Source organism: Manis javanica, chromosome 11 (genome assembly GCF_040802235.1).
Source record: "Manis javanica isolate MJ-LG chromosome 11, MJ_LKY, whole genome shotgun sequence".
NCBI lineage: Eukaryota > Metazoa > Chordata > Mammalia > Pholidota > Manidae > Manis > Manis javanica.
Genome location: NC_133166.1, coordinates 3776001 through 3789814, shown reverse-complemented (window position 1 = coordinate 3789814; position 13814 = coordinate 3776001). Strand labels below are relative to the sequence as shown.

General features: G+C 36.9%; 1 protein-coding gene and 1 pseudogene across 1 annotated transcript; both read left to right on the top strand.

Moving 5' to 3' along the window:
* The first annotated feature begins 2973 nt into the window (after positions 1-2973).
* The window catches only part of LOC108390761 (olfactory receptor 5L1-like), a 110588-nt pseudogene continuing 99747 nt past the window's right edge, over positions 2974-13814 (top strand).
* Positions 10993-11943, top strand: LOC108388280 (olfactory receptor 5L1-like). The gene has a single exon (XM_037011077.2). It carries the CDS (start codon positions 10993-10995, stop codon positions 11941-11943), a length of 951 nt encoding a protein of 316 aa, XP_036866972.2.

Sequence of the window (13814 nt, the reverse complement as noted above, 5' to 3'; positions counted from 1 at the left end):
GTAACAGTGTTTCAAGATAAGACATTTGTGCAGAAAAATATCAGCAACTCATTTGATAGGATGATTGTCTCCACTTTCTATTTAAAAGCAAAGGTACATAAAATAGTTTTTAAACTCAAGGCACCAACTTGTAACTGATAATAAAGGTACAGTACCCTCAATAGCAAAGAACTAGGGAACCAGAACAAATCGTCACTTCCTTTTACTAATCCCAGACTGGTGACTGGAAAGGAACTTGGGCCTGCCCCAAAATGTTTGTGATTCACTAGAAAACTGTTGCATTAGGACATCTAATGTGCATTCAAGTTTTAGTCAATGCTTTAAAATAGGATTAAATGGATTTAGCAAACTTACTCATTGTGTGCACTCATGTGTGTGAATAAGGTGCATATATATTTTCCAATCAAAGATTTTCTTTGGGTAAACTCCCAAAGTGCAGTTACTGGGTTGTATGGTATGTCTATTTTTAGTTTTTGAGGAACCTCTTTGTAGCTTTCCACAGTGGCTGCACCAATTTTCATTCCCACCGACAGTGTAGGAGGGCTCCCTTTTCTCCACATCCTCAAAAGCACTTGGTATTTCTTGTCTTTTGCATAGTGGCCATTTTAACTGGCGTGAGGTGGTTTTGATTTGCGTTTCCCTGATGACTAGAGATGGCAAGCATCTTTTCTTGTGCCTGTTGGAGATCTCTATTTCTTCTTTGGAAAAAGTCTGTTCAGGTCGTCTGCCCATTTTCTAATTGGGTTGTTTGTTATGTTGGTGTTGAGTTGCATGAGTTCTTTATATATTTTGAGTGTTAGTCCTTTATTGAATAAATCATTTATGAATATATTCTCCCCTGGTGTAGCTTAGCTTTTTCTTCTGCTGATGGTGTCCATTCTGTACAGAAGCTTTTTAGTTTGATGCAGTCCCACTTGTCATTATTTATTTTGTTCCCATTACTTGAGGAGATGTGTCCAGGCAAAAATTGCTTATGCTTATATTCAAATATTTTTAACTATGTTTTCTTTTAAGAAATTAATGGTCTGACAACTTCTATTTAGTTCTTTAATCTCTTTTGAGTTTACTTTGTGTGTGGAGTTAGATGGTAATCCAGTTTCATTCTCTTGCCTGTAGCTGTCCAGTTTTCCCAACAACAGTTATTGAAGAGCCTGTTTTCCCTGCACTGTCTCTTTATGGCTCTTTATTCTTGTAGGAATTGACCATCTATGCATGGGTGTATATCTGGGCTCTTTATTCAGTTCCGTTATCTATAGGTCTGTTCTTGTGCCATTACCATGCTGTGTAGATTACTGTAGCATAGTAGTATAGCTGGAAGGCAGGTGCATAATACCCCAGCTTTGTTCTTCAGGATTGCTTTGGTCATTTGTGTTCTCATGTGGTTAGTTCAGCTGTCGTTCAGTGAAAGATGCTGTTGGTATTTTGATAGGGATTGCATTGAATCTGCCAATTGTTTTGGGTAGCATGGCGGTTTTGACAATATTAATTCTTCCTGTCCATTAACATGGGAAAGATTTCCATTTTTTTGTGTCTTCTTTTGTTTCTCTCATGAGTGTCTTATGGTTTTCAGAGTATAGGTCTTGCACATCCTTGGTTAGGTTATCCTTATTTCTAGGAATGTTATTCTTTTGGATGCCAGTGTAAATGGAATTGTTTTCCTGATTTCTCTTTCTTCTGGGGTGTTAGAATATAGAACACAATAAATCAATTTCTGTGTATTAATTTTGTATTCTGTCACTTAGCTGAATCCATTTATTAGTTATTGTTTTCTGATGGAGTCTTTAAGGTTTTCTATAGATAGTATCACATCATCTGAAAAGAGTGAAATTTTTACTTCTTTCTTACCAATATGGATGCCTTTTGTCTTGTTTGATTTTCATGGCTAGTATTTCCAGTAGTATGTTGAATAAAAGTGGTGAGAGTAGACATCCATGTTTTGTTCCTATTCTTAGAAGAAAAGCTTTCAGCTTTTCCTCTTGAGTATGAGGTTAGCTGTGGGTTTTTCATCTGTGGCCTTCATCATGTTTAGGTATGTTCCTTTGATACTCATTTAATTTGGAGTTTTAATCATGAATGGATGTTGAATTTGGTCTAATGCTTTTTCACATGTATTGACATGATTATGTGGTTTTCATCCTTCTTTGTTTATGTGGTGTATCACATTGATTGATTTATGAATATTGTTCATTCCTTGCATCCCTGGAGAATAAATGCCACTTGGTTGTGATTGATGATCCTTTTGATGTATTTTTGAATTAGGTTAGCTACTATTTTGGTAAGAATACTTGCATCTATATTTGTCATGGATATTGGTCTATAATTTTCCTTTTCTCAAATGGTCCTTGTCCGGTTTTGATATGAGTGATTTTGGCTTACTACAATGAGTTTTGGAAGTTTTCTATGTTTCTACGTTTTGGAATATTATAAGAAGGATGGGTACTGGCTCATCTTTAAATGTTTCATAGAATTCAGCTGTGAAGTCAATGGACCATTCTTTCTTGTGAGTTTTTGTTTTTATTACAGTCTACATGAGCGTACTGCTCATTTCAGTGGAGACAGAGAAGGGTACTATGTATTTAAAAAATAATTTCATGTTATCCCAATATATCCACTCCTGATTAAAGAATCTTCCATGAAAAATGGGTATGATTTCATAAAATTATATAGTGAATTAAATAATATTTAATGTCTAGCTAATAGTTCAATTCCAAGCTCTCAATTATATAGGTATAGTTTAAGGAATCATACTGGCTTCTACATATTGAATGCTTTAGTGTGACCTAAGAATGCTATTGAGAGCTCTGTGCATCTGGATGTGCAATGTCTGAACTCATCCTAAACTTCACAAAGTAATGTTCTGTTTCTTCCCTGAAAAAACTAACTATCCTGCTTCTTTTCAAAACTTTTTTAGGTTGACAGTCAAAATTGAATTTTGGATCACATAAGGGCAAATAACTACGAATAAGTGGGGTCATGGGCCAGGGACACTGCACCAGTGGACAGAGGTCATTCTCCTCGGGTGAGCAGACGCCCCTGAGCTGAGCGTCCTCCTCTTCCTGGTGTTTCTTCTCATCTACGGACTCACAGTTTTGGGCAACCTGGGCATGATTGCACTGATTCAGGTCAGCTCTCGACTTCACACCCCATGTACTTTTTCCTCAGCCACTTGTCCTTTGTGGACTTCTGCTACTCTGCAGTCATCCTACCAAAGATGCTCACTAGTGTGTTAAATGAAGACAAAACCATTTCTGTGCTGGGATGCACTGTGCAGTCTACTTGTTTTGCACGTGTGTGGTAACTGAGGTCTTCCTGCTGGCTGTGATGGCCTATGACCGCTTTGAGGCCGTCTGCAACCCACTGCTCTACATGGTCACCATGTCCCAGCATCTCTGTGTGGAGCTGGTGTTTGGTTGTTACCTGTGTGGGACTGTGTGTTCCCTGATGCACTTGTGCTTAGCTCTTCCGATCTCCTCCTATCGATCAAATGTGATTAACCACTTCTTTTGTGATCTACCCCCTCTCTTGTCTCTTGCTTGCTCTGATGTCACTATGAATGAGCTGCTGCTATACATTGTGGCCACTAGCAATGAGATCATCACCATCACGATCATCTTCACGTCCTACTTGTTTATTCTCATCACCATCCTGAGGATGTGCTCCACCCAGGGAAGGTGCAAAGCCTTCTCCACCTGTGCCTCCCACTTCACGGCCATTGCTGTCCTCCATGGAACAATCCTTTTCATCTATTCCAGGCCCAGTTCTGGCAACAGTATGGACACTGACAAAGTGACCACTGTGTTCTACACTGTTGTGATTCCCTTGCTGAACCCCCTGATCTACAGCCTGAGGCACAAAGATATGAAAGAAGCTCTTAAAAACGTGGTGAGCTCCAGAATATTTACCTCGAGAACATTTTCTTAGCAGGATCCAGAGTCCCAAAGTGGAGTGTGGTGCAGGGGTGGATTGGTAAGTGCAGTGTTGGAGTAGAGAGAATAGCCAGGAGGCAGCCTGTTTTGATTGATTCATTTTGATTAATTTGTATTTGTGCCTCTTCAATTTAGAAGGACCGGATTGAGAGTATTTACATATTTCATCCTTTTTTTTGCTTTTCTCCAACCTTTAGTATCTTGAGTGGATACGAGTATGGACTTGTAAGACACACACATTTAGCTTGGTACTAGAACCTTCATAGTTTAATGAAGAAATCTTGAGAACCATGCTTTCTTTCAGTATCTATCTATTGTGGCAAGTTGGAATCTTTTCAAAATTGAATTTATATAATTGAACAATGAAAAACTCATCATTGTCATATGATTTACATATAGTATGAAATTTCTACATGTCTGTATTTCCTTTTTATCTTTCTGTATTTTGCCGTTTTAAGCTTATTGCTTATTTCTTGTTTCCTTTATTATATTTTGTTGTTGCAGTGTCCAATGGTTTTTCAAGGTTAGATACTATCTCATCCAAAAAATGGAGAAAACAGTAATAACAATACTTCACATAAATGTTAGGTAAATTAAATTACATGTCATGGGCAAAGAACTTAGAATAATCCCTGGTACATAAAAAAGTCCCTGATTCTTTTCTCTCACTGTCTCTCTCTCTCTTCTCTTTCTCACAGTGTACTTATATTACAGGTACATTGTCTGCCCTGTCCTATGAATATGTCATATATGTGTATATCCATACACAAACATTTGCAATCAGTGTATAACCATTATTATGAGCAGTGTCATTTCTGACTCAAGTCACATGTGTCATCTTTTTTTTTTACTTTTTTCTTCATACTAACTTTCCATTGTGGATAAAATACTGATATTTAAAGGTGGAAATGTAACCTACTTGTAGAAGACAGATGCATTTCATTTTTAGGGTGTATGGTACAACTGTTTCTTTTTTGCACCTTTGTAGTTACCAAATTCATTCACTTTGTCATGATGGCCTCTGCAGTTTTGTGGCTCTTTGTAACCCTCTGTTCTACACAGATACCATGTCCCAGGAGCTGTCTGCCATGCTCAAAGTTGTATCTTATGCATGTGGAATAGCATGTACCTTGATACTCACATGCACGCTTTCCAGTTGTCTTCTTGGGTTCAATACAATGTATCCCCTGTGTAAGTCCTCCTCACTCATCTCCCTCTTGCTCTGGTCCCTCTCTTAGCCAGTTGCTTCTTCTCAGTGTTGCCACCACAGTGGGGTGATTGTCATTTTATGTTGTCAGTTTTCGTTATAATCTAAATAAAGAATTACTCAAACCTAGAGTATTGTGTATATGGGACACACTAGTTTTCCTCTAATAGTAATAATGTTTCTCCTATGTTGCCCTCATAGGCACAGGTTTCTCAGTTTGAAAATTTTATAACATCATATTTATTTTTCTTCTGTCTTCACTTTTTCTTGAATTACTTATTTATCTTTGTTCTGGTATGTACTATTTTCATTTGGATAACACTCCAAATTAGCTAGAAAATTATCAAGAGAAGAAATTCTAGGTGTTTTTTATGAGTGTAAAATTATAAACGGATGGCTATCTTACTCGGCTCATGAGATAATTTTGAGTGGTAATGGAGTTTTAAGCTTAAAAATATGAATTGAAGTAATTTTCCCCCCCAAATTTAGATACATAATACAACCAGTAATATTTTATATATTCGCAAGTGACCCGCCTGCCTTTGCACTGTCACTTACTTAATTTGATCTTACCTGGAACAATTGTGGAAAAGTAGCAGAGACTTTAGATTGCTCTTGATTGTATCTGATAATGAATAATTCATTTCTATATGTAAGTCTTTAAGTTTCCCATCTTGGTAAAGGCTGATTACATTTTTGTGAAGTTAGACATAAAAACCTTAATTTTCATTTTGAAATGGAAATACATACTGTTTAAGTGCTCTGATCAATGTTTTAAAATTAATGAGTGACAAAAATGAAGACTATACATTGAAATTTCAACCACACAGGTACTATTCTTTTCTAGAAATAATGTTGTAGCATTTGATAGTTTTCCATTCTGTAATTTTAGACTTCAAATTGTCTTTGGTAACTTCTGTAACTATGTAGAACATGAATTACATTAGCGTTATTCAATTCTCTTATTCATGTGCCCCTTAAATGAATTAATTTTAGAATTCTATGTATATTTTAGAATATTCAACTGCTTTCAAAAACTTAATTGAAAAATGAAAACATATCATTTTTAGTGCATAAGATAGCTATCTTATGCCCATGATGATTAATTGAAATACATGGATCATTAGATTGTATATCTGTTTTGTCCCTGAAATCACACTTAATTCCACTTACTCTCCAGAACTGTAATCCTATTAATCATATATGTCATAGTATATGACTTTGTTATAAAAATGTATGTGAAGTGGCCATTTATGTTCTATGTTAATAAAGCTCTGATAATTTTTGTCTGTACTTATTATTACAACTCTCATTACATACCTTAAGTTAATTTAGTAACTGAAATTCATAAAAGATTATTGTTACATTTTCAAAGAGGAACTATAAAATCCCACCAGAAATGCATCTCTTGGAAGGATTTTCTTCTTTGTAAAGGCTGAAAAAAGTTACATTGTATCACTTTTTCTTTAATCACCCATCGATGGACTTGCGCCTTTTCCACATCTTAGGTGTTATGAATAATGCTGCGATGAACACAGGAGTGCAGCTATCTCTTTGAAATACAGATTTCAATTCCAATGGACAACCAGAAGTGATATTGCTGGTTTTATACTAGTTCTATTTTTAGCTTTTGGAGAAAACTCTATAGTCTTTTTTGTAATGACTATGCCAAGTTACAGTCCATCAACAGTATACTGGGCTTCCTTTTTTGCCATGTTCTCACCAGCACGTGCTGTCTCTGGCCTTTTTGATAAGAGCCATTCTAACAGGTGTGGGGTAATATCTCATTGTGGTTTTGATTTGCAGTTTTCTGATGACTAGTGACATTGAAATTTTTTTCATATGGCTGGTGATCATATGTGTATCTTCTCTGTAGAAATAAGTTTTCTGGTCCCTGCCTATTTTTTAACTGGGTTATGTTACTCTTTTTTATTCTTGCTATTTAGTTGTACAAATTCTCTCTACATTTTGGATATTAACCCTTTATTAAGTATGGCTTGCAGTATTTTCCCAATTCCTTAGACTGTCTCTTCACTTTGTTGATTGTTTTCTACTATGTAAAAGCTTTTTTGTTTGGTTGTCTATGCTAAGGGAAGACCTAAAGTTTAGGATGGATTAGGTATTGAGAATAACTGGCAAACCAGGCCAAACTGTTAATATAAGATAACAATAGACAAATTTGAAGTTTGTGGTATGCTGAGGTAATCATATTATTAGCAAAAACGAAGCCCAGCTTCACTTCCTGTACTTAATGTTAAGCAAAAGATATGAATCATTTTCAGGCAAAATGCCATTTACTTCAATCTCTAGTGGCCTTCAGAAATATACATTGAAAACATAGATGTCACACAAATACACAGGAGAAAATAATTGACTGTAAGAAAACAAAAGCATTAACAGCTTCAGATTCAGATAATGGCTTAGATGTTAGAAATATCAGACAGGTTGCCTAAAATAATTCTATTGATACAAGTGGAAAAGATAGCAGCATGCATTAATAGATGGGGAATTTTAACAAAGTCAGGGAAGCTAATGCTGAATAAGTAAACTTGCTAGAAATGATGATGAAAATAGAGGGATAAAGCATGTATTCTTGGGCATGGCATTAAACTCAACCTAGTCTAGTAAAAATTATTGAACATAAAGGTAAATCAATAGAAAAATAGCCAAAATGACATACAAAGAGAAGAAATGAGGAATGAACATAAAGGAAAATATTTAAGCTATATGATTCAAAATAACAATATTTGGAGCCTAGTAAGTAAAGAAGAAGGAGGTCAGGCCAGGGGAAGTGTGTGTCTAGATAACAGCTTAGAATTTTCTGAAATTGTAAAAGCACACACCTAACCACAGAGAACACCAAACAGAGGGAACATGCACACACTTGCCAGAGAAGGAAAAATAAAAATAAGAAAGTACTAAAGAGTTGTACAGGCAGTGATACACAGACACAAATAGAATACAGTGGCCTATATTGACAACATAGATCAGAAAGACACGCCTAAAACAGAAATCATTGACATGGTCCCATTTGATGATTTCTGGCACAAGACAGGCCTTAGGAAAAACACAAACTCAGAAGTCTCTCTGGGTCTTCCCTTTTCTCCACACATTCTTATGGGTGGAAACACCAGGGAACCTCCTAGGCCTTCACATGCAATTTATTTTTAGTTTGTCCAAGTTACAACTGTCTGTGTCTGCCTCATCTCTTTTGTAAGATTGACCTAAAAACCAAGTTATTCTCTTGTCTGGTTACTGTAAAGATAAAATGAGCTAATACTTGCATAATTTTCAGAGACATAGCAGGCATCCAACAAGTGTAAGTATTTGATAGTTTTTGTACCAGCAAGTTCATTACATTTTTGGCATTTAAAGAAATCCTGAAGTGGTTTCAGTCACTGTGCCCTATAGGAATTTAGGGGATTTTGTAGTATTATAAGAGAAGTATTCGTGTTATTTCATTATGGCTATATGAACTGTGACCCACATATTTAACATTAGAATGTGACATCATAAAAGAAGGAAGGTGTGTTTGGTTCTAAACAGTTGTTTCCCAAATTAGGATAATTTAAATAATAAATTTCCAGATGATATTCCATAGAGATTATTATTTGTATTGCATCACAGGTAGTCATTGTTTAATTTTTATAGATTTTACTATACCATAGAGATTAATTATTGTTCTGGGACTTAAGGGACCCATTTCCTGGGAGTTCAAATCACAGTATAAGTCCCTGTCTACCGTACACATCCTAACATCATCAGCTCCTGGGAGGAAGTGGCTGTCACTCAGGTTTGTTAGCTAGAATTAAACTCTGTTGCTTGAAGATGGACATGGATGTATTTTCCTAGCAAATAATTATTTTAGAGATAAAGATAAACCTAGCTCATCTCTCTTCTAATTTAGAGAATGTTTTAACAGAACCCATATTCCTGTGCATTTACTGTTTAAAATGCTTTTATGTGTTAGTATTCAAGGACAGTTGATGGTGAAATTAGAACAATTTCCTCTGTAACATCAAACATTGATGTGTATGAAAGAAGAGAGTGTAATAGATAGTAGATCTTCTCTTTCTCACTCTCTGTCTTCCCTTGTCTTTCATTCTGTCTTCTTTCACTGCTTTTTTCCAACTGACTTCTACCATAGAAGGTAGAATTTATGACCATGGACAGCTCCCTAATTGCCACACTAATTCTGAGGGTTGAAGGTATGTGCCGTCCACCTGGTCGTGGAGAGGCAGGACCTGCAAACGCTCTCTCATGGAAAATGAAGTGAATTCCTTTGGATTTGTTTTGGATTTACCATAAACTAACTTCTGATTGTTAGTCTAGTACAACGGGAAGAACATTTTCCAAGTAGGTTTTCCTGTTTTAACTCGGAAATAGGCAAATTACTGAGTTGTTTTTGTTTTTGTTTTTTGGTCAGGTAATGAAAAACCGTGACTTCAGGAATGTGCTGTTCCCACTTTGTTAAAACTAGATTGAGATGTGGAGAAAGCAGGTTATCCTTCTAGTTCAGAATCTCTTCACTCCATTTTCATTACATTTATGTGTGTGAAGTAATGAGTACGCATCCCCTGATGTCTCACAGGGAGGACCCAGGATAAAGTTCCTCAACTTTCACATGCCTTTTTTTAAGGAAATGTCTCAGCGGCATGTCCCGTATGGAATGCAACACCTAAGCACTTTCCCAGACCAATGACCAGAGAAGAATTGGGAAAATTTTCACTTGCCTCTTTTTCAACGTGGATAAAGTATTTATCTTTCACTTATAGCTAAATAAAGTGATTACACATACGTCTATGATATGTATTCATACTCTGCATGTACATCATCATTTATATTTACCTATACACACTAAGTGTGCTATTTGCAACCACTTAAAAAAATTTAATCATCTCTGAAAATTAATACCAAGGATCATAATAGTTTTCTATCTCTAATATGATGCAGTGTACCAACAATTGTTTTATTTTTAACAACTAAATTTTACTTTTGTTAATATTATAAACGTGTTGCAGTGTAACTCAGGACGTGGTTTTTCACTATTATAGCAATGTAATTAATATTTCTTATAACAGCTTATTAAGAATAAATTATCTCATAGAGAATGTCATATAGTTTTCATTATCATCAGGGTGAATGCTTTGAATGTACCCTCTTATTGCCTTCCAGAAAAATTTATAAAAGTTCCATCTTTCTAAGCCTTTTTAATATGGATCGTTATTATTACAATTGATTAAGTCACTTTGTGTGATATGTAAAATAATTATTTTAGCATGTATTTTATTTCTTTTATAATTCCACATGTAAAGAGTTTACATGAGTCACAAAACTCAAAAACATTTTTCACACCCTCCAAAATAGGAATTGTAAGAAACTTCAAATTTATTTGTCTGTTAGAGACACTACTAAAAAAAAAAGAAAGTGTTTATTTGTAGAATCACAGTAAGTATTACCCTGGTGGACAGACGTTATTTTCTCCAAGAATAGGAGTTAACCTCTCTTAGCTGTGAAGTACATTTTTGAACCTTGTTTCAAAAACCGTGAAACCACAAAACCCAGATGACCATTTCAATGTGTTATGTAAGATAATGGTTGGAGTCATTTAAGGTTTCTGCTGATGCTTAAGTCAGTGTTAATCAGTAGGATCCACTGAGAGTTCTTTGACAATCGTGTCAGTTCTCATTTTTGACAATTTTTGTTATATCTCATAAATATACTGTTTGATATTTTTCATAAAAATAGCAATTTTATAATTTTGAAGTCCATATTAATCTGTTTTTAAAGCATTTTCTCTCTCTTTAGAAGACACAGAAAACTTATCATTTGTTTTCCGAAGCCTGACCTGTGGGAGGAATGGGCACGGAGAACTGCTCTTCTGGGGCAGAGTTCCTTCTTCTCGGACTAACTGACGCCCGTGAGCTGAGAGCCTTTCTTTTCGTGCTGTTCCTTCTGATCTGTGGAGTCACAGTTTTGGGCAACCTGGGCATGATTGCACTGATTCAGGTCAGCTCTGGACTTCATACTCCCATGTACTTTTTCCTCAGCCACTTGTCCTTTGTGGATTTTTGCTGCTCCATGACCATCGTGCCAAAGATGTTGTCCAATATTATCAGTGAGGACAAAACCATCTCCTTTCTGGGATGCATGGTGCAATTCTACTTATTTGGTACCTGTGCCATCACTGAGGTCTTCCTGCTGGCTGTGATGGCCTATGACCGCTTTGTGGCCATCTACAAGCCACTGCTATACGTGGTCACCATGTCCCGGCAGCTCTGTGTGGAGCTGGTATCTTGCTGCTACTTCTGTGGGATGGTGTGTTCTCTGATTCACTTGTGCTTAGCTCTTCAAATCCAATTTTATCGATCAAATGTGATTAACCACTTCTTTTGTGATCTACCTCCTCTCTTGTCCCTTGCTTGCTCTGATGTCACTATGAATGAACTGGTCATATACACTGTGGCCACTAGCAATGAGATTTTTACCATTGTGATCATCCTCACCTCCTACTTGTTTATTCTCATCACCATCCTGAGGATGCGCTCTGCCCAGGGAAGGCGCAAAGCCTTCTCCACCTGTGCCTCCCACTTCACAGCCATCGCTGTCCTCCATGGAACAATCCTTTTCATGTATTGCCAGCCCAGTTCTGGCAACAGTATGGACACTGACAAAGTGGCCATGGTGATCTACACGATTGTGATTCCCATGCTGAACCCCCTGATCTACAGCCTCAGGAACAAGGATGTGAAAGAAGCCCTCAAGAAAGTGTGGAGATCAAAATTACCTTTTGAAAAACTATTTTCTTAACTAGAGGTAAAGAACCTCAAGGAAAGGTTTATTTAGAGTAGATGTGGATGGAAAGTTAAATAGGAAGGATTTTATGACTTGGGGCCTCTGCATGCTTTGTTACTTTGCACTTCCTCCCTAATTAGGTCATACACCTCACTATCCCTTTTATTGACGGTTAAAATGCATCTGCTTCCTTTGCGGCTCTTCTCCAACCTTCAATTGTCTTGAGTGGGTTTTGGGAGCCGCACTGTTAGACTTGATTCTTGGTGTAGATACAACAACAGATTTCTAACAAAGTGCACATAAAGAGCCATGTCTTTTTGCTATTCTTTTAACGTGCAGCCACTTGTATTAAACTGACCTCCTTCTCTTTATGTGAAGTATACTTTGGTCTATATTCTGTTTTTCATGAAAATTTGCAGTGAATTTCCTACATGTTTAAAAGTGTGTATTGTTTTTCTGTCATTTCAGTCATTTTCTTTTTTATTACTTTTTCTGTTGCAAGTTTATGATTTTAGGAATTTTAAAACCTCTTCTGCAAATTGGAGATAATAACACTCTTATTTTCTAATCAAATTTCCATGAAAACTCTATCTTTAGTGGTTAACATTATGTATGCTATATGTTATATATATATAGGTATATATTATAGCCGATTAATAAATTATCTGCTGTTATTGCTACTGTATTTTCATTATTACATTTTGTTCTCTAATCTCCCTTAATTCTTGATTAGTCATGTAGGTCTTGCATGTGATATCATAACTTTTTAGGCTTCCGTGTCTTTGTTAACTTTTTGGCTCTGCCCTATATTTTTTAAGCATTTAAAATGTTTTTTAAGTTGAAGTAGTTGATATACAATCTTATATTAGTCTCAAGTTGTTACTCCAGGAGGACGGTACTCCCGCCAACCTGGGCAAGTTCCCAATGAATTTGCTGAGACCAAAGAAACAGAGGGCGAACGTTGGGAGTTTTAGAGGGGGTTTATACCACACTTATTCTCACAGCCGTCGCCCGGCCGTGTACAGGCGGCTGACGGCACTGCTCTTTCCTGCTCCCCAGTGCAGGCTTACTCCTCTCCTAGCACCAGGGGCCATTGCGCCCTCCACCAGCCAGGTTTCTCCTAGTTCTCCCTCCAGGCTCCCCTTCTCTGCTCTCAAGCTCTCTGAACGCACGCTTGCGCTGCTCTTTCCCTGCTCTTCCGGTGCTCTGCTTCCCCACCCCCAGCACCACGAGGAGCTCTGTGGGCAGGTCGCTGGTGACCCGTGGAAACCTGAGCTACTCTGTACCTGGGACTGAGGAGAGGAGAGAATGGGTGTTACCTCTCCACCTCTCCCCGAGCCTGCTACTCCCGGACAGACCAGCGGCTCTGTCCCTGCTCAACATCCCATAGATGGGCAAACAAGCTCTTTTATGTATACAAAAGGTGCCAGTAAGGCAAGGCAGAAGTCCTGTAAGACATCTCCATTTTCTCCGCACAAATATACAACACAGTGGTTCAACAGTTACCCACATTATTAAATCCTCACGCCAACTTGCACAGTTTACTGTCAGTAACTACAAATCTATCCACGTTGCCGAAAATTGCAGGATTACTTTCTTGTTTAAGGCTGAATAATATTTCATTGTGTTTACTACATCTTTATCCATTCATCTGTTGATGGACACATGAGTTCTTTCCATATCTTGGATATTGTAAATAATGTGACAATAAACATAAGCCTGTAAATATCTTTTTGTATTTGGGGTTTTGTTTCCTTTGGGAAAATCCCCCAAAAAGCAGTTTCTGGATTGCATTGTCTTTCTATTTTTAGTTTTTTTGAGAAATCTCCATACTGTTTCTCATAGTGGCTGCACAAATTTACATTCCTACCAACAGGGTAGGGAGG